The sequence below is a fragment of the Chiloscyllium plagiosum genome, chromosome 3 (genome assembly GCF_004010195.1).
Source record: "Chiloscyllium plagiosum isolate BGI_BamShark_2017 chromosome 3, ASM401019v2, whole genome shotgun sequence".
NCBI lineage: Eukaryota > Metazoa > Chordata > Chondrichthyes > Orectolobiformes > Hemiscylliidae > Chiloscyllium > Chiloscyllium plagiosum.
In genome coordinates, this window is record NC_057712.1 from 92840564 (window position 1) to 92863329 (window position 22766).

The 22766-nt window shown below is 39.6% G+C and overlaps 1 protein-coding gene across 2 annotated transcripts in view; it reads right to left on the reverse strand.

Moving 5' to 3' along the window:
- The window catches only part of LOC122547509 (cAMP-specific 3',5'-cyclic phosphodiesterase 7B-like), a 176572-nt gene that overhangs the window by 147653 nt on the left and 6153 nt on the right, over positions 1-22766 (reverse strand). The window contains exons 2-3 of one of the 2 annotated variants that reach the window (XM_043686123.1): positions 13203-13387; positions 3888-3948 (exon numbers count right to left, since the gene is read on the reverse strand). In XM_043686123.1, coding sequence (XP_043542058.1) covers positions 3888-3948; positions 13203-13259 — 118 coding nt within the window. In that variant the 5' untranslated portion in view covers positions 13260-13387. The remainder of the gene's footprint in view (positions 1-3887; positions 3949-13202; positions 13388-22766) is intronic. The other variant, XM_043686129.1, reaches the window with a different exon arrangement.

Below are 22766 nucleotides of genomic sequence, written 5' to 3' on the forward strand. Positions count from 1 at the left end.
AAATACTTCATTTCTTGTGATAGAGATTGTTACAAAATCTTTTCTCCTATTTGCACTCTACTTATCTTTTCTCTTTGGGATCTTTACAGTGTTCTCCACTGTTCCCTGTTATCAATTTCTCAGTTGCATCCTCCAAGGGTCCCACCCTTACTTTAGTTATTTTCTTTTGTTTTATATACCTGTAGAAGCTTTCACTGGTTGTTTTCGTATTTCTTGCTGATTTACTTTCATAGTCAATTTTCTCCCTCTCTATTATCTTTTTGTTGTTTGCAACTGGTTCCTAAAACATACCCGGTCCTCTGGCCTTAGTTTTAGATTGGATACTTTCCTTGACCACCTTTGTTAATCACATGTAGTTCATCCTCCTCATAGAATCCTTCCCTTTGAAAGAAATAAACTTTTGTTAAGCATTATAGAATATCTGGCTTGAGATTTGAGTTGCTCGCTCTCAAACTGAATTTGAAATTCTACTATATTGTAATTGCTATCCCCTAGATGATCCCTAACAATGAGACCTCTGATGAATCCTACCTCATTACACATTGCTAGATATAAAGTAGTCTGTTCCCCAATAGGTCTGTAACATACTGCTTTAAGAAGCAATCCTTGATACACTCCAGAAATTCATCTTCCATGTTGCCCTTGTCCAGCTAATCCGTCCAGTCAATATGCAGATTGAAATCACTCGTGACAATCATAGTGCCATTTTTACCTGCTTCCATTATTTCCTGATTTATACCTTGTCCTACAGTGAGGTAACTCTTCAGGGTCTATAGACGACTTCCACCCTTGACTTCCTTCCTTCGCCATTCTTTCACCTCTCTTCTTATAAATATTGTGTGTATTCACATAAAGAGCCTTAAGCTTTGACTTTTCATCATTATTACTCTCCCTGCTTCAAATTTCTGTGGCACTGTTCTGCGTATTTTCTACTCCTTTCTGTCACACTTTGATAATTGTTTACCTCTTCGCTACGCTGCACCTCTGCTCTCTTGCTTCTTTTTGACTTGCTAAACTTCCCTTCAATTGAACCCTTCTCTCCCACCACAAATTAATTTAAAGCCCCATCTACACCCTGGTTATGTAATTTGCTCGGCCACTGGTATCAGTATGGTTCAAGTGAAGCACATCTCACTAGAAAAGCTCCATCTTTCCCTTCACTGGTGTCAGCGTTACATGACTTGAAAGCCCTTTCTCCTGCATTAAACTTTCAGCCATGCATTTGCCTTTTTAATCTTATTTACCCTATGCCAATTTGCACATGTGTCAGGTAGTAATCATTATTATTACCTTTGTGGTTCTGCTTTTTAACTTAAGCCCCAAGCTGGTCATAATCCCTCATCAGAAATTCTCTCCTATGTCCACATATGTCACTGGTACCTACAGTGACCATGACAAATGGATCCTTCTTTCCCACTCCAAATTCCATTCCAGGCCAGAAGAAATGTCATGGACCATTGGACCAGGTAGACAAGACAGCCTTCGAAACTCTCTGTCTTTGCTGTATCTATTCCACTATTCCATCCACTATTACTCCTATTTTTCTCTTTTCTTCCCCTACTTGAACAGCACTCTGGACCATGCTGCTAATATCAGTTTGCTCAACCTCACTGCAGTCCGTGCGCTTAGCCGTACCAGCAGCAAGAATCTTGTCCCAATTTAATTAAGGCACTAAGTTAAAAATCACACAACACCAGGTTATAGTCCAACAGGTTTAATTGGAAGCACACTAGCTTTCGGAGTACTGTGGGGGGTGTTGTGTGACTTTTAACTTTGTACACCCCAGTCCAACACTGGCATCTCCAAATCATAATTAAGGCACTGGCTGAGCCTCCTCCAAAGCTAAGTTCTAGATCCCCATACTCACAGTCATACCCTCCTGTACCTGGCCAAGAATCAAAGTTGATGTTATTGATCTAAGAGTTGTAACTGACTCCTGAAATACACTCTCCAGGTACCTCTCCCCCTCCCCAATGAGTACCAGTGTCCACAGCACAGACTCCAGCTCACCAATTCTAAGCTGATGTTCCTTGAGCAGCCAACAATTTTGACCAAAGCCATCACCATGGACTACAATGGCATTCACCAATTCCTATATACTACAGCTGCAACCTATTGCCATTCCCCAGCTATGTCTATTCTGGTCAATTAACTAATTTGGATGTCAAATACTTTACAGGTGAATTTCTGAATATTATTTAAATGAAAAAATTTACACCACAGAGGAATTTGAGAGTCTTCATTTATAACAAGTTAGCATCCAGGTTCAGTGGGTAATAAGATAATCAAATGGCATATTGGTCTTCATTGCAAAAGGAATACGGTTTAAAACTAGGGAAAGCCTGCTAAAACTATGCAAGTCAACCCATAGCGGATTACTGTGAAAAGATGTACTAGTATTAGAGTCTATACAGAGAAGGTTCACTGGGTTTAGATTAGATTCCCTACAGTGTGGAAACAGGCCCTTCGGCCCAACAAGTCCACATTGACCCTCCGAAGAGTAACCCACCCAGTCCCATTTCACTCTGACTAATGCACTTAAAACTATGGGCAATTTAGCACGGCCAATTCACCTGACCTGCACATCTTTGGACTGTGGGAGGAAACTAGAGCACCTGGAGGAAACCCACACAGACACTGGGAGAATGTGCAAACTCCACACAGATAGTCGCCTGAGGCTGGAATCAAACCTGGGACCCTGGTGCTGTGAGGCAGCAGTGCTAACCACTGAGCCACCGTGCCGCCCACAACAAAAGCAGCTCAGGCTCCTTCGAGCCAGAATTGAACCCACAACCTAAGGATGACAGATTTGTGATACACTACAGTCCTCCACTCTACCAGCTGAGCTATCGAAGGAGGGTTGATCAAAGGTATGGAGGGTTTTTTTATGAGTGAATGTTGAGAAGCTTTTCCATATTGGAACTCAGAAGTATGAAAGGTGACCTTATTGAAACATATAAGATTTTTAGCGGGCTTGACAGGATAGATGTGGAGAAGCAGTTTTATCTTCTGGAATAGTCCATGATCAGCTGACATAATCTCAGAATGAAGTGTTACCAATTTAAGACAGAGATAAGAAGGAATGAATCTGTGGAATTCTTTACCACAGAGGGCTATCAAGGCTCAGTTGTTAAGTTCTCAAGGCTGAAATAGACAGATTTCTAATCCTTAGAGGAATCAATGGTTAAAGGGAAAGGACAGGAATACAGAGTTGAAGATGGTCAGATCAGCTATGATCACATTTGAATGAGGGCGCAGACTTGATGCAAAAACAGAAATTGCTGGAAAAGCTCAGCAGGTCAGGCAGCATCTGTGCACAGAAATCAAAGTCAACATTTTAGGTCTGGTGACACTTCCTCAGTTCTAAACTTTTCCAGCAATTTCTGTTTTTGTCAGATTTACAGCAGCTGCAGTTCTTTCGGTTTTTATTTAGCAGACTTGATGGGCTGTTCTGCCTACTCCTGTTCTTATGTCTTATGGTCTTACAGGCAAAAACCACACAAAGCTCCCAGGACCACATCCCTGAAAGATATTAGTCAAATACTTCGGATTTTATTATCAATTAGAAATTCATGATAAAGTTCCTGGAGCTAGTTTAAGCAATCTGGTTAATTGGATTCCCAGCAAATCATGGTGAGCCCTGAATTTCTAAACTTATAGTCAAGACAAGTGTATCCTTATCAGACACAGACAAACAGACATACTCTTTCCAAGAAAGATTATCAGATAGCAATCAAGAGCAGGTATGTTGGCTACTTTGCCTTTTCTACATGCCGGGCTGTAATATTCTATAATCAGCCACAGCCCTGGAATAAAAAGTAGGACTGATTACAATCCAGATTTAAATTTTAAACTCTGCATACTGAGCTTGTAAATAAAAATCTTACCTAGCATGCGAACACATGGAGCATTCTGATCAGGATTGTCAAATGAGATAGCTCCACGCCTCTGAAAAGAAAATAAAAGTCCTTTATTCTTCTGCGAGGTATATATCAGTAACCTAAGGATGCAGTTTTTTTTTTACAGAACACAATGTTACTTTTCTCAACATGATACGAAAAGAGGTCTAGTTATTAAAGATTTTTTTTAAAAAATGAAAGGCTCTGTCGGTAGAGGTGGCACCTAGTCATTTGCTAAAAACTGAACTGAACTCAAGGTTTAGATTTCATTGCGGTTTCATGGTCCCAATATCAGCACCGAATGAGGTTTCGTTGCCCAGATTTACCATCAGCAGATCTAAAAGTACAAATCTGAGTATCAAATCTAACAGTGCACCACAGGATAGTCAGACTTAACAAAAATGGTGTGAAGTCAGAATTAGAGGCTCCATATCTGAATGCACAGTGCATTTTGTATCAAGAGAGCTGAACTGATAGCACTCGTTGATATGAATGAGTATTGTATGTTTTATTTGTTCATGGGATGTGGGCCTTGCCAGCATGGCCAGCATATGTTGTCTATCTCAGCTGTCCTTGAACTGAATGCCCTGCTTCACCTATCTAGAGGGCAGGTAGAAGTCAACCACATTATTGTAAGTCTGCTGTCACACATGGGTCAAGCCAAGTGAGGATGACAGATTTTCCTTGTGCAAAGGACATTAGTGGAGCAGGTTGCTTTTTACAACAATTGATAACTGTTGTGTGATTATCATTAGGCCAGCTTCTCAAAAATTCCATATTTACCATATGAATAAAAAGTTACTACCAGCCATAGTTGATTTAAGTCTATGTCATCAGAGCATTAGCCTGGGCGTGTGGTTTAGAAGCCCAGTGACAATACTAGTGTGTCACTGCCTTTTATTAATTAACATGAGAGCTACTACACAGACAAGGCAGGACGTTACCGAAGCAGAGACCTGAATATTCAATGCTATTTGACACTTCACATGGTGGCTCTGTTAATGAAGAGTGAGATCAGTACAATGGTGAGAAATTATTTTGGTTTGATGGATTAAAGTGTAGAATCAGTTTGGCTAGAGTTAAGAAATACTAAAGGAAAGAGGTCACTGGTTAGACCTTGAGCAGCCAGCAGTACTACACCGTAGGATACAGTTTAAATCAAGAATTAGTAGTGAATTGTAAGAAAGATACTGTAATAATCATGAGCAAATTTTATTCTCATATAGATTGCACTGATCAAATGGGCAATAAGTCCAAATCAAAGGTTGGGAATTCTAAATCAATGACTTTGATGAAGGGACAGACTGCACTTTAGCCAAATTTGCTAATATGTAACTGGTATGAGAACAAGCTGTGAGAAGGATACAAATGGTCTGCAGAGGAATATATACAGACTAAGTGAGTTGGGCAAAAATGATCAGTTAGAGAATAATGTGGGAAAATGTGAGATTTTTCAATTTGGTAGGATGAACACAAACAGTATGCTATTCAAATAGAAAGATTCTGTAGAGTACCAGGTATCTTTATGCAGATAATAGTTCAGAAGATAAACAGAATGTTCATCTTTCTTGCAAGGATAATATAGATTAAAAGTAAAGCAGTGTTGTTTCAACTGTACAAGGTATCAGTGAGACTGCACATGGAATACTGTGTATGGTTTTGGCCACCTTATTTAAGAAGGATATAATTGCAATAGCAGCAGTTCAGAGAACACTCGTTCCGCTGATTTCTGGGACAGTGAAGTTGGCATATGAGGATTGGCTCAGCGGGTTGCAAGTATACTTAATGAAGTTCGGAAGAATGACAGGTGACCTTCTGGAAAATTAAGGGAGGACTTGGTAGGTAAGATGCTGAGTGGATGCTTCCTTTCATTTTGGGAACTCCAGAACTGAGACACAATTCCAAAATAAGAGAACTTCCATTTAATACAGAAACGAGGAATTTCTTCTCTCAGATTGTTGTTAGTCTTGAGAATTCTCAGGAAGCAGTGGAGGCCAGGTCATTGACTACAGGATTGACAAAAAATTGACAGGTCATTGACAGAAAGGAAGTTAAGGGCTGTTAGTTACCGTTAGGAAAGTGGAGCAAACACCACAATTTGATCAGCCATGATCCTACTGGATAACAGAAGAGGCCTGATGGACTGAATAGCCTATTCCCGCTCTTATTTCTTATGAAGCTGAAACAGATTGATCATATTGTGAGAAGTACTGGTAACAGGACCATGAAAGCACATTGTATCACCAGTGACTCAGTTAATTGCACTTTTCTTGCACTTTATAGGTTCAAGCCTATCCCAGGACTTCAGCAAGACAAACGTGGGTGATGCTCCAGTACTGTACTGAGAGACTGCGGCACTATTAGAGGAGCGGGCTTTCAGGTTAAGCACAAAACCCAGGCCCTGTGCACTATTGTAAACAAGAGCAGGGGAGTGAGTTATTCCCAGAGTTGTACCCATCACTTTTCTCAATCAACATCACACAAAAAAATTTGATCATGATCACACATCTGTTCGTGGGAGTTTGCTATGTGCATATTAACTGTCACAATTCCTATATTACAACAGCAACCACAAGTTAAAAGTAATTCACTGGTTGTAAATTGACACTTTGAGGCATTTGGTGTTCATGGAAGTCGTTAAGTAAATGAAAATCTTTACAAGCGGGTTCAAGTACCAGATTAGCAAAGCCTTGCTTGAATTGTACAGAACCTTGGTATGACTGCATTCCGAGCCTATGTGCGGTATTATTCCCCTTAGGAAGGATATTATTGCCACAGAGTGTGTGCAATGCATATTCCATCAGAAGTTTTCCCAGGATGACAAGATTATCTGAGGAAGATTGGGAAAACTGGCCTGCATTTGCTAGAGTTTAGAAGAATTAGAGGTGATCTGCTATACACCCACAAAACAGTTAAAGGGACAGATAGGATAGATCCAGGTAATATGTATCCCTTAGCTGGGGAGTCTAGAATCAGGGGGCAACAACGTCAAAATAAGGGAGAATTCACACGATTGAAAATTTTTCTTTTACTCAGAAGATTGTGAATCGTTGGAATAGACTGCCCCTTAAGGCCATGGAAGCTCAGTTATTTAGTAGATTTAAAGTGGAGATGAACAGATTTATAAATACAAATGTTTAAAGGAACACGACAGGTATGGGAATTGGCACTTTGCAATTATGATATCGAATGGTGAAGCAGACCCGCTAGGCGAAAAATACTTGCTCCCATTCCTGTCATTGTACAATACAAAGGTGAGTTTGGATACTAATTTCATGCTTTTGCATGCAAAGTAAAGTGAACAGTAACGGAGCCTCAGACCCTGGACCAGAGAATAATCTAAAGGTATGGCAGTAAAGGAGACAGGAGAGAAGCAGGCAATAGATAGAATTGAATATAGCTAATTGAAGGATGAATCCCAGGAAGTGGCTACATCTCTACCCAGGGTAATACCATTTTGCTTATTCCTATATGTGATTGTTGAAATAATTGCATTTACATTACTGCTTCCATATTATGAAAACAATGATAAGGCCAATATGGAGTCTTTCACAGTGTCGTATGTGCCAAATATACATCAAACAGTATTTTTAAAAAAATGTTCACAGTTCAGATTCTAGTATTTGTTGCTGACATTTCTGTCATTTTTAGGCGAGGAAGAAATAATTCAAACTTAAACAACACTGTGCAATTGACTTGGTTTGCATATGACCTTTTCAAAATTTGAATGGGCAGACATTCGACATCCAGGAAATTTTAGTCATTCATTTCCAGGATATCGTCTCAATTAAATCAAGAGACAGCTTAGAGTTTAATTAAAGGGAAGACCTTTACATCCTGAAAATCCTTAAAAAGGCAAAAAGCAAATCTGCCTGAACTGTTGAAGAAGCCAGATGAAGTCTTTCCACAGTAACAACAAATGTTGAATTTCTCTCAGGTTTTGCACATCTGAATACAGCAGGATGCTGTGGCAGAAAGGGAGCACCAGCACCTGCAGGTTCCCCTCCAAGCTCCACATCATCCTGGTTTTGAAATATTTTACCCTTCACCGTCATTGGGTCAAATTCTGGGACTGCCTTCCGAACAGCCTTGTGGTGTGACTTCTCCCATCCAAGGACTATAGCAGTTCAAGAAGGTAGCTCTCCACTACCTTGCTGGCAATTTGAATTGGACAATAAATGCTGGCTTAGTCAGCACATCAATAACCCATGAGAAGAACGCACTGTGGAGCATGCATAGCTGTTTTGATTTACTTCACCTTCCCTTCTTTTAATAAACTGACATTGTCATTCACCAACCACTATACATTCAATAATGATTGTAACAAGCTCAGCCAAGGGGACCTCAAAGAACGTGAGTTCCCTGATTGATTTGATTTAATTTGATTTTATTTATTTTGTCATATGTACTGAGGTACAGTGAAAAGTGTTGTCCTACATCCTTTACAGGCAGACTGTAGTATAGGAGTGCATTAGAGGAACTGAACGGAGTGCAGGAGACAGCTGCCAAGAAGGTGCAGAGAGAGATCAACATTAACACTAAAAAGATCCACTCAAAAGTCTGATAGATTGGGGCTGTTTATCTGTACCAGTCAGGGAGCTCTGGCTGACAGATAAAAGTCAGACATCCTGTTCATTCTGAGGGAGCTGGATCAATGTCAAGGACTCTCCACGTGTAATTAAAGGGATTCTTGGTGACAGGACACCGGCCTCTGTGGAGTTACTTCAGTGGCAATGAGCGAAAAGCATACTCCTGAAGAAATTCACTTGCAACAGTCATCTTTAAGTTGGAGTAAGCATTTCTGGCATCATTCCCTAATTTGGGAAGTTTGACATGTTCGATCCTGCCGTTGAAGTCAGGGCCCAGGATATGGAAAGAATGCAATATTTCTTTCCCGGCAAACGACATTAGGGCAGATGGAAAGTAATGCGTAATTCTCCTGACAGCTGGTGGATGCAGCTTTTTCAGTTATTAGGAGCCTCACTTTCCCTGAGTCACCAGATACTAAAATCTTTCAAGAGTTGATGGATTTATTTAAGGAATTTATGACCCCAAGTCTCCTCTAATTCTGAAACACTATTGGTTTCACTAGACGATTCGAGAACAAGGGGAATCCATATCGGGATTTTTGATGGGGTTAAGATGACTAGCAGAGGCATGTGACTTTGAGTTAACCCTTAATGAGATGTTGAGAGACAGTTTGGAATATGGGATTAATGACGTTACCATGCAAAATCACTGACTAGCTGAAGCCCAACTTGACTTCAAACTGGCTTTGTCATTTGCAAGTGCAGCATATGCTTTGCAGGGTATTCTATGGATGTGGACACCCTTGCCAATCCAACTGAGCCCAGACTTCAAGAACCAGCCTGCAGTTTCACTCGACACCAAGTGGCCCTGGTTCCTATTTGATTATAGGACCACACCTCATGCAACTACAGGGACAGCTTCAGCAGAGTTGCTAATGGGGAGAAGACTCTGCACCATGTTAAATCTGATCTTCCCAGACTTGGGACAGAGGAGGGCAGAACTGTATCAGGAACACCAATGCCAGATGCAAGACTCCACTAAACGAGAGAGGCAGTTTAATTCAGGGGATGAAGTTTGGTGTAGGAACCATAGAATGGCCCTGCATGGATAACAGAAAGGTCTGGTGACTTATAACATTCAGGTAGGTGCAATGGTCCTGTACAAGCACTTGGACCATATGAAAGCTGCAAACTCGCAAGCAATGTGGGAGAAAAACATGCCCGGCTCCTCGGCAGCCTTTCTGAATGTCCTAGAACTCCTGGCTCTTCCCTTTCCGTCAAGCGTTGAAGATACCTCAGGATCTGAGATAGACACAGTGGATGTTGCCGCCTCAACACCTTTGCTGCCTGAAGAAGAGAATGAATTTCTTCTGAGACACTCTGAGCATAAGAGATGAATTACTGAGTGTTACATGCTGCCCATATCAGAGGCAGAGTTGGAGGAACCTGACCCAGTGCTAAAACGCCCAGGAGCTACAAATAAAACAACCGGCCGATGTCTTCAGACTCAGAAGGGGAAGGATGTGGTTATTGTAAAGAGGTCAGCCAGGTGGACCTCATAGAATATGAGCTCCCTGCTTGGGGCTGTTAATCTGTCCAATCAGGAACCCCTGGTTAACACATGAGAACAGTAGTCTCCCTTTTTGATTTTCTTAAAAACCTCCTCCTCTGCTTTTGGTTGCACTTCAGTCCCACGCTCCTGATCTTCAGGCACCCGGTACGGAGGAGGGAGGGCAGGTCTGAAGACCTCCTCGTGGGTCTGCGCTTGGACCTGGCCAAACTGGCCATCAACAGGTCGAGGCAGCGGGCCGTGGAGGGGGTCGTTAGGGCCGACTGCCTGCATTTTGATTTAGTCCCTCCCCTCCCCTTCACTGTTTTGATGTGAAGGGCACTGCTTGTCACTGGCCACCCGGGTGTTTTCCTATCTTCCTGGTGGTGGAAATTGAATAAAGATTCGTGCACTTTGTGTCTTTCACTGTGTCTCACACCTGCACACACACACACCATAGGTGCTGGGGAAAAAATAAGCACTACCGCAGTTAGGCGGGAGTGTGGATAGAAAAAAAACAAAAAAAAACAGGAGTGTCCGTCATCCTGAACAAAAAAAACCAAAAAAAAGAACAGGTGTAACAGAAATCCTGTTCATTCTGAGAATTGGCTCTGAGGGAGCTAGAACAGTGTCGATGACTTTCCATAGGCTATTTGGTCAGGGAATTGCCTTTTGGAGAGCAAATGCATAGGAAGGAAGGGGATTTTTCCCAATGCATGAAGGATACCCCCACTAAAGTACTTACCCATCCCTTCCTTCTCACCCACCCCTCCGTAAACACATCGTTTTTTAAAAAACAGCCTGCCCATTCAGAGGGTGAACAGCATTTTATCCAGGTTAACTGAATAGGTAACAAACTCAATTGACTCTTAATGTTGTATTTCAATATGGCAGATGGCTTTTTTTCAAATTCATTTGTGGGACATGGACATCGCTCACTGGGTCAACATTTATTGCCCATCCCTAGTTGCCCTAGAGAAGGTAGTGGTGAACCGCTGTAGTCCACCTGCTGTAGATTGATTTACAATGCCATCAGGGAGGAAATTCCAGGAGTTTGACCCAGCGACAGTGAAAAAACTGCAATATATTTCCAAATCAGGATGGTGAGTGGCTTGGAAGGGAACATGAAACTGCCTTTATCCTTTTGGTGGAAAGGTTCATGGGTTTGGAAGATGCTGCCTAAGGATCTTTGATGAATTCCTGCAGTGCTCTTATAGATAATACACACTACTGTCACTGAGTGCCAGTGGTGGAGGGAGTGGATGTGATGCCAGTCAGCGTGCTGCTTTGTCCCAGATGGTGTCAAACTTCTTGAGTGTTGTTGGAGCTGCATTCATCCAGACAGGTGGGAAATATTCCATCACTTTCCTGACTTGTGCCTTGTAGATGGTGGACAGGCTTTAAGGAGTCAGGTGGTGATAGACTGGATACCTGCCCTATTTTTTTTGTGTGGCAATGTAGGAATGCAGATAGAGACAATGTGCAACAAGGTGGAAGAACTTGTAGGTGGTACTTCAACACATCTGCTATCTTTGTCCTTCTAGGTGGTAAAGGTCATGAGTTTGGTGCTATCAAAAAAACCTTGACAAGTTTCAATGGTGTCTCCCAGTAAATTCCAAAACAACCCAGCCTGGATAATACAGCCCAATAGAAATAGCTTCCAAGGTTAAGGCAGAATTACAAGAGGAACCCATGCAATTCAGGCTACAGTTTCCAGTCTAGAATATCTAACAAGCATTATTTTCCATTCAGCATTATTATAACACTGATAATAAACTTTATTTGTTTTAAATAGTTTATGCCAGAATTGAAATTTCAAACAGAAAATCCAGACTATTAAATCAAACAAATATATTTGTTATCATTGTTGTAAATTTAATGAGAGAGTACCACAACATCAAAGCAAACAGCTGTCATTGATTACCAATGGTCATTATGTAACCAGCACAAAAGCAGGAAGAAAGCTCAACCCATACAATGACTCCTTTTTCCAAAGCTAATGAGGATAGTTCATGGCCTGAATCTGAAAAAAATTATAATTAAAAACCTTTCAACAGTTGCACAATTGCTTATCAGTTGCAATTGCTAATGTAGCATATCCGCCCTACTTCACGAATGAGGCCGGTACCATAACACAGGGGAGCAGGACAATAATAAACCAATTTCACACAGAAGTTATTTTGTACAGCGTCAATGTGACAACGCTGGAGTTCAACACTGCGTGCCAGCCTCATCAATTTACATTGTACAGAACACCAGCATCAAAGAATGATGGGGCACAACTTTAATTCATTGAACTCACTTTTAGATTTCAGCTGCTGAAGGACTTGAAATAATGACAGGACAATAAAAGCATACAATGCCAAAAGAATCTTCTGGTAGCTTCCTGGTAAGAGTGAAAGCTGAAGCAGTAGCAATTTTACCCTAACCCTTCCTGCGATTAAGATTAGATTAGATTTATATCTTGAATGGTTTTGTGCTCTAATACCCTCACTAATGTGAATAAACATCAGCCAAAAATTCTATTATTGCCCAAAACAGGCATAAAGTGGGAGCAGTAAGTAGCATGGATGTCCGCTAACATGGACAAAAGGCCCCAAAAATTTTACGTTTGTGTCTCATATCTGTATGGGGGAAAAGTTGTCAGCTACGCATACTGGTTAGTGGCAGCTCACCCACTGCATAGTGGGAATTTAGGAAGTACTAATATTGATTAAATGGAGCCTACAACTTTTGACAATAGATACACATAGCCTGTACCGCATATCTTAATTTCAAACTTGGAACAGAGCAGATCCATAATGAATCCTGCAGGGCTCCTTGTTTCTCCTCATTCACTTTTCCTCCTGGGTCCATTGCACCACAACCCAAGGAGGCACTGAAAGGAGCGGATAACATTTATGAAGATAAATTGTTTCTGATCCTTGCTCTTGCAATCATCAGCTGCTCCCACCTTATGCCCGCTTTAGTTAGGGAGATCTCTGTTTAATGAACCTTAGGTGACTACATGTCATTATGATGAATGCAAAGAACATTTCATTATCAAAGATTTGTTTATTTAAAATTCAACTTCTGCTGCTTCCAAGGATGAAATGGAGGTAGGTTTTACAAATAATAATTCCAAGTAAATACAAAATACAAAAAATAATGAAAAAAATACATAATAATACACTAATCATTAGATTTAGGCTTTTACATTATTAAATTTCAAAGTTTAATAATTACTAGAGTTTGCTTATTGTGCATCTGAAGGCCTGTGCTTCTTGTGTTCAGCAGCCACATATACAGGGAATTTCATCAACTGGAGGTACCAGTTCAGAGACTGAGTTGCAGCCAGCATCACTATAGTGCAACTATGAGGTTGAGAGTTTCATGGATGGTATGTTTATTGATGTCGTCATGTCTGCAGCCTGAGAGTGAAAGCAATAGTTCAAATGAGGAGAGCAGTGACAGCTAAGTTTACTTTAATTTTTCTTATGTTTTAAACATCTTGAAGTCTCTAACATTTTTTTGCTGACCTGTGCTTGGCTTATTATAGACAGCACCTGGTAAAACACAATTCATTAAATACTTATAGGGATTTTATTATTTTCCAATTTTACAGATGTCAGGAATATAATTTCCATCTTTAAACAAGTATTGTGTGTTTCCTTTACCACTACTTGCTAAACAATTGAAAATACCACAAAAATATAATGGAGACCTCAAATATGCAGTTGGGGACAAATTTAAATTACTGGGCTTGGGGTAATATAGCTACAATTTTAATTATTGGCAACTTCCCTATTTCAGGTGTCTAGGTTTTTCTCCTTTTGGCATGATAACTTTACAACAAGAAAATTTTATTTCACATGTTGCATATCCTCATGGTATCCCAAGAGATTTCAGAGCTAACTGATTACATTTGAATTCACTTGAATTTCATATTCACCATAATTTTATATTCAAATAAGCATGCAGCATTTTTTTGCATTCCCAATACTTTCAATTCATTTTTTTAGAGGAAAAAGCATACCAAAGAATAGATGAAAGAACATTGCTCAGTGAAAACACTGGTATTAAACATCAATAAAGACAAGCAGTGCTCACTATTATCAACAGTGCTCTGCCCAAACTTCGGAGACTAACTAGCTATGAAAATCATGCCTTCAATTCCAGTTGCAAACCTCTTTTGCAATTTTCAATGTCAATGGAGACAGCACATACACTTTGTTCTATCTCTGGATGAAACCCTTTAAAAGACATTCAGTCAAATAACATGCTGTGGGATTCTTCCTACATGTAATTATTTGTAGGATTCACACTTTACAGTGGTGACAACATCTATTGACATTGCTTCACATTCAGCTAGGCTACAACAGAATACAGAACAGATAAGGCTTTCAAGGTGACACTATATTTGTCCAATCCAGTCAGTCAGTCTACTTCATGGCTCAAGAAGTGGTCAAGGAAGAAGGTCAGAGGAGCAAATCAGGCAGCCAATTACATGTAATGAACAGTTGTAAAGTTACCTAGTGACCAACCACCAGGAATTACCTGCCTTATGCAACCTAACCAGAGTCTTCCACCAAACTTCGCACTCAGGGAACAGCCTCATTTCAAAAATCACAATGGATTATATATACATGATAGGACACAAACCACACATCATCAACAAATATTTGTTGCATTTATACAATTCGCAGAGAAATGAAATGGTGGCACTTCAGTGGTATGTTGTCCTGAGGATTGAATTGAGAATTGCATATTGAAGAACTGGCATGCATGGTAGTTGAAACAGACTGTAAAATATAGGTCATGACATTCACCCACTGCTTTCTGCACAGTAGGAGTGAACTATTTATGTGGGAGGCAAGTTAGTAAGTAAGGTAAATGTCAACTAGCAGCACGTGCACAAGTCTTTCAAGCGGCAAATCTCCTTTATCTCTTCCATTCTCCACTTCCAATGCTCCTAACTAGACCACTGAGCATTATGCCTGCTCACTAGGCAACCAGACCTTGAGGTTCCTGGCAGGTTAAAGGTGAAGTGCCAACCCTAGTCCATGTAGTCCCACACACGCTGCAGTCTAAGCATGTCGAGGATATGTTCAACAGAATGCAGAAGCCACCTTTTCTAAGGAAGAGAAAACACAGCTTAAAGACATATTGTCAGGGGCCTGTTCATTAAAACAGACCTGTTTTAGAAATAAGGGAATCGTGCTCTAGAAGTTCTGGAAAATTTTGCAAAATTCAATTAAATTATGCAATATTTTACATAATATTGTGAAGTAAAATTATATTCTTCCAACACTTTCGGCGAAATCTCATAAAGTATCTAAAATATTTCGACTCTTAGAAATACATCAAAGTAGGTAGATGACATATTCACCTGACTTTTTAAAGTTACACTTCAGTCTCTTTCATTGATTTTCAAAACCAAAATGTAAACAAAAGTCACAGTCAGGAAAAAATAATTCCCCTGCCATCATAAATCTCTCATACCACTATATGCACATTCAAATAACATCTATTTACAACCATGCATAGGGAACTACTGTTAAGGCATTCTTGTTTCAGGACAAACTGTGCAGAATTTATAGTTACATTACAATGTAAGTCTTGATATTAAAAAAATACATAACTGCCTTTAAGAATGTGTTTCAGAATGGCACAGAATTTTCTTACAACATATGCCAAAAAGCATATGTGTGGTACAAGGCTCCTTTGAGGATACTTTTAATGCTATGCTAGATTTTCCCAACATGCTGACTGCAACACAACTTACATTTGATTCGACTTATAGCCCTCATTCTTTCAATATTGACCAGGACAACATCAACTGTAGTTAGGTAGAAACTTAAAGACAATAAAATTCCCAGGACAGTTTACTGGAATATTATAAAACATAATATGACACTGAACCACATTGAGAGAATTAGGGCAGATGACCAAAAGCTTAATCAAAGAAGTAGACTAATGGAAGACAAATGATGAAGAAAGAATTAGAATTCCTGAGTCTAAGGCCTGGCGGGTGAAAACAAGGCCACAAATGATAGATCAATTAAAATTGGAGATGTGTCCAGGTTAATGTTAGAGATGAAGCTGTTCACAAATGGTTGCACAATGTTAAATACCATCCACAACTCCTCAATTACAGAAGCAGTTTATGTCCTCATGCTGTAAGAAATGAATAACATTCAGAGTTCGATTGATAAGTGGCAACTAACATTTACCCCACACAAATGCCAAGTAATGGCCATTTCCAACTGGGGAGAACCTAACTATTTCTCTTACATTCAACAGCATTACTATCACTGAATCCTGTGCCACCAATGTCCTGAGATCACCATCATCCAGAAACTGAATTGGGCCAGGCAAAATCTGGGGCTATAACTGTAGGTGAAGCTGGGAATTCTGCAGATAATATTTCACTACCTGTCTCCCCAAAGTCAGGAGTCCGATGGAATACTCTTCACTTGTTTCGATGACAGCAACTTCAACATTCAATAAGCTTGACCCAGCATAATTTCACTGCACCACATCCACAATCTTGAAGGTGCAATTTTTCCATCAGTATGCACAAGCTACTATGTGCAGTGAAAGAACCTGGGAATCTTGTTTTGACAGCACCTTCAAAGTCCACAATCTCTATCATCTAGAAAAACAAGGGCAGCAGACACAAATGAACACCACCCATTTGCTACCTCCCCTCTTAGCAAACACTATCCTGACTGGGAATTATATTGCAGCTCATTCACTGCAACTGGGTCAAAGTCCTGGAATTCCTTCCTTAAGCAGAGTGTATGTCAACAACAGATGCACCACAGTATTTCAAAGCTGCAGCTGGCAGCCCACCACCACCTTCTCAAGGGCAATTAGGGACGGACAGGAAATGTTCTTCTTGCCATATATCATGAAAGAGTTCTTTTTTAATTACTCAAGCAGACAAATTTAGAGGAATGCAAAACCTTATCTCATGAAGGTGTGGAACTCCAGGAGTTTGCAGCAATTGGGAGAGGCGACACTGTGGAAGAATTTGTAAACAGACTGTTTTTGGACAAAGGCAGCAGAGAACTTGATTATGTCAAGTTTGTAGTGTCATCCACACATGTCAGAGTGCAGTACACAAAACTGGACAATAGTTCAAAGAAAAAGTGGCACTGATCTACACTAGCAGAATTACTTTGCTGACTTAGAACAGCAACATTTTACTTCCAGTATAGCAGTCCTTGTTATATCCAATTCAATTTTAACAACATACCATGGGTGGATTTGAAATCATATTCTTATGAATGCTTAGCTAGAGCCATGACAACTTCACTACTACAAGCACAACTGTTCATTGAAACCCTACAGTATGGAATCAGGCCATTTGGCCCATCGAGTCCACACCAACCCTCCAAACAGCATTCAATCCAGACCCATTCCATCCATGTAACCCTGCATGTTCCATGGCCAATCCACCTAGTCTATACATCCTTGGACACTATGGGCAATTTAGCACAGCTAATCCACCTAACCTGCACATCTTTGGACTGTGGGAGGAGACCCACAGGACACAGAGAGAATGTACAAACTCCACACAGACAGTCACTCAAGGATGGAATTGAATCTGGGTCCGTGCGCTGTGGGGCAGCAGTGCTAACCACTGAGCCATCATGCCACCTCTGCTCATTACATCCATCTGAATTGAAATGTATTTCAGCTGAACATCAAAAACACCAAAATTATAACATTTCATAACAATTGCAAACTCTGTGGATACTTGCCACAAATGCCATCTGTCTTCTTATCTACTTTCTTGGTTTAACATGATAGATCCTGAGCTGATCTTCATACCTTTCATGTTGAATGGTAGGACCTTAAGGAGTGTGGTGGAACAAAGTGACCTTGGAATTCAGGTGCATGGTTCTCTGAAAGGTAGAGAGGACAGTAAAGAAGGCTTTGGCACACTGGTCTTCATCAGTCAGAGCACTGAGTACCAAAGTTGGGAAGTTACGTTACAGTTGCACAGGATATTGGTGAGGCTGCATTTGGATTATTGTGTTCAGTTTTGGTCATCTTGCTAGAGGAAGGATGTCATTAAAGTGGAAAGACTGCAGAAGAAATTTACAAGAACGTTGCCAGGACCCAAGAGTCTGAGTTACAGGGAGAGGTTGGACAAGCTAGGAGTTTTTTCTTTAGAGCATAAGAAACTGAGCGGGGATCTTATAGAAGTGTCTAAGATCATAAGAGGCATGGATAGGGTGAATGCACTCCGTCTTTTTCCCAGGGTTGGGAAATTGAGGACTAGATGGCATCAATTTAAGGTAAGAGGAGAAATAATAAAAGGGATTCTGAGGGGCAACTTTTTTTTTTACACAGAGGGTGGTACACATATGGAATAAGCTGCCAGCAGAAGTGGTAGAGGCAGGTACACAAACAACATTTAAAAGGCATTTGGACAAGTACATGCATATGAAAGAAGATAATGGGCCAAGTGGAGGGAAATGGGATTAGTGTGGATGGACATTTTGGTTGGCATGGACCAGTTTGGGCCAAAGAGCCTGCATCTGTGCTGTATAACTATATGACCTTACACTTTCTGCATTATCATGTCTTTATTTTTACTTCCACAGCACTGTTCCCAGAATTTCAGTCTGTGGTGAATGAGGATAGCTATTAGTTTGGGGACATCATAGAGTTACAGTTGGTTTTCTAGATCAGTTGGAGAATATTTGCACTGGTAAATGCAATATCAAGCTTGGTTATAATGCATTCCATAGTTGAGCAGTCTGATACAATAACATTAACCACCCAAGTTCTTGCAAAAAAAACTTAGTGAACAAGTTAAAAGGGAGCTGTGCATGCCTGTGGAACCATAAGCCAGCAGCTTCAGAAAGGTGGACAAGGGGAAAAGAAAAGCCCTGTGGTAATGGGTAACTTATTACATAAGCAACAGTGCACTGCCCTCATAACAATATAAGTTCTTTATAATGGTGAAACTTTGTATAACCTTTAAGAATACACATACATGTCTGAAGGAACATCTTATCAGGAAAGTCATTTTGTTTTGATCATGGGAAACTGATCTAATACTAAAGAGATTAAAGATATCATGATGCGTGCCTCTCAGAAATTTTCTGACAACATAGCAATAATCCCTATTCATGGACTATTTAAAAATAGATGCACCTTCACCTCAGTAACCTGTGTTTTTGGCCTAAGCATTTCCATCAGATAAAAGTCATCTATTTTACAAAGCTATAAAGTCCCTGAGTAAAGTCAATTTGAGTACCATTAGCTTAATTTCTAATAAATTTAATCCTCCCACTCATGAATCAGAAGTGTTGTTGCTATTGGAATAAAAATTATGATCACCAGAGCAGTACGGAAGATGTAAATATGAGCACAATATGAGATGTAAATATTACCTGGGCCCATACTCCATCAGATTCTGTTCATGCATGAATCCTATGCTCACTGACCTGTTTTGGTTCCTGGTTTGGCAATTCCTTTATTTTCTTTAAGTCCTTATCTGCGTTTTCAGATTTCTCAATGGTTTTACTGCTTCCTATGTCTTCCTATGGTCCTACACTAGTAACATTTTTCCAATTTTAACCTTCCAAGGCATGAGCAAAATTGTGCAGAGTTTCATCTGAATAAACCTGGTGAGCACGAGTGTCTGAGGCAGCTAACAGCTTTGGCCTGGCAGTGCTGCTTACAGCAATTCTTGGGTGTCTACAAAGCCAGCAGAGGTTCACAACAGTACTCCACTTTAAGCTAGGGTGAAAAGAAGTTTAACCTTTTATTTTGTGACTCCCATCAAGAAGTGGAATAAATCAGAAAACATGGACCTCTTATATGTTGCACCCAACAACCTGCCAAAGTTCATTTGTTATTTCCCCTATCAGGCTTCCAATCTTATAATCAGACAGCTTTTAAGCATTTTAGGATATTTACGTCACGTTCTAAATAAATAGTAAAGAAACCATTAGCTTAGAATGATTCTGTAAACTTAAAACGCCAACTGAGTTCTCAAAATAACTCAAATAATTTTCTGCAAATGATTAAGTTCAGTGTTACGTAATGGTTTGAAATTCAGAACTCTTATGTCTAAGCCCATTCCAATATTGTTCTCCTTAACTGACACAAATTGGATAAGTCATTGGCTGCGCCAATTCTGTGGTCCCTGAATCTCTATTATGCTTGCTGCAATGTTTTTAAATAACATTTCCAAGAATTTTTGCAGGGGGTTCATTTCAACAAGATAAGGGCCCCCAACAACAAAGTAATGACAGATAAAGCTGTTCCAGGAAACTGTGGCTACTTTGTACATAAAGTATAAATTGTGAAGATAAAGTATTTATTTCTAATTCAGTGAATATTTTAATGAAATTTACACTCAAAGCCAGGAACACTGGTGCGAAAGATTGCATTTTCTGGCACTTTGGGCCAGCCACAACTAGCACTCTCTTTTCTGATGCGGCGTATGTGAAATGCATGGTAGAGCCCTTTCTACTCTGCTTCAACAAATGTATTTTAACTCTGAACTCAAAGGGACAACCTACAGTAATAATTGGGAAAAACTTACATTGTTACAAAGTCTGGAATTCGAGAGGAAAATCATATTTTATTTCCATTACTGTTGTTAGAGTCAATTTTATGCAATTAAGATTCAGGCTACACCAATCCAATGTAAGATTGTGATAGCTAACAGAGAAAGGAAATACAATTGCATTAAATTGCATTGTATTTGTAACCAGCTGAAGGAATAGCCAAGTTATTATGCTAATGAGACCCTTCTTTACAGTTAAAAATTCTGCTTTATACATAAGGATAATATTCTTTGTTTCAATTCTGCAGTCCAATAACTATATTCAAAGTCTAAACAATGATCTTGATTTCTATTTGTTAAAGATCCTATATTAATATAAAATTAAAGCAAATATTTCACAATTCTGAAGTAGTTTAATGGCATATATTATGGCATATTCAGCATTTTGAATTGTCAATTTTGCCAATAAAATGCTGATTTTTTTTCCATATGAAAAGATTAAATCAGAATCTCAGATGCATAAAAAACAATATTGAAATTAATCTCACTTATATCTGAAACAAATCTATTTCTCCAATCATTGAGACAGTCTCAGGTAAACATGCTTTTAGAAAGGTGATGATTTGGAGATGCCGGTGTTGGACAGGGGTGTACAAAGTTAAAAATCACACAACACCAGGTTATAGTCCAACAGGTTTAATTGGAAGCACATTAGCTTTCGGATAGTGTCACCTGATGAAGGAGCGTCGCTCCGAAAGCTAGTGTGCTTCCAATTAAACCTGTTGGACTATAACCTGGTGTTGTGTGATTTTTAACTTTAGAAGTGTGTACAGATTAAGCAGCAAACAATTCTCACAGTTCTCACAAGACTGAACAACAAGTCACGGTAGCAATTTGTATGTTTAATATAACTTTAAAAAATTGTCAAAATACTCCAATATATTAAAAATGTGTGAACCAATTATATGTATTTTATTTATATAAAAATATATATATATATATATAATATAAAGCTGAACATGAGGAAATGTGCCCTTTGCACGTGAAAGAAAAACAACAGTTTTTGTATCGGACAATGGAAGGCAGTTAAATATTAAGGAAATCCACATGTATTACAGCAGACTTTGTGGTTAGGTCAGAATCTGCGAAAAGGATTAATTAACATGTGCATCACAGCTCTTAAAAGGCACCATTCCAAGAGATTTTTTTCCTTTATCTTGTTATTTTAAAAACAAGCAATATTTCACCCAATGATCTAATGTTTTGCGTCCAATGTGATTGCACACTGGAGAATTCTTACATTTCCTTTCTCTACATCACAACAACTTTTCATCAGCCTTTGAGATCTGTCACATTTTAGGGTCATTTTCACTTATTCTCCTTGTTATTGTTTGATAGATGGTTTTCAAGGAATTAATTGACCAATCAATAAGCTGAGATTGCTTTCAGCAGACTATGGTTCTGCTTATCTCTCAATAATGTGAACAGTAAATGGGAACATGAGAAGACAAGAACATAAGAAGTTGGAGCAGGATTAGGTAATTCAGCCCTTTCAGCCTGCTCCACTACTTGATATGACCATGGCTGATCTTGTCTTGGCCTCAAACCAATTTTACTGCCCACTGTCCATAACCCTTCAATCCATCACTAATTAAAAATCTATGTCCTCCTTAGACTTATTCAATATCTCAAAATCCATTGAAATTTGGATAGTGAATTTCACAGATTCGTGATCCTAATAAGGAAATAGGAAAGACCGACAGCAAAGAGCATCTCAAACTCTTTTGCTGACATTTTCATGCAGAATTGTTAGTTATATAATATTAAGTAAGTTTTATAAAAAAGATAACTAGGTACAACAACTCCAGAAGTAAAACTTAGGTTATTTATCCAGTACATAGCACATGAAATAGGATCTATGGATGGGGGGAGGGTAATAAACTGGGCAGACTCCCCAACCCATAAACTCCCGTCACCCATCTCCAACACTCACCGTCCTAGTCCCCTCCCTCTGGTTTCTTACTTGCAGTCAACCTGTTCATTGAGAATTGTTGATGTGACATCAGTCGTCTTATTCCCTCTGCACTTACTGATCTCGCTGCTCTCAGGTTCAACTCTGACTTTGTAATCAAACCTGCTGACAAGGTTGGTGCTGTTGTTGTATGGAATATTGGAAGATTGATCTTTACCTTAACAAGGCTGAGCGCCAACTCTCAAACACCTCCTGCTATCTCCCCTGGTCCATCACCCACCATAAAACATCAGATTTTTCT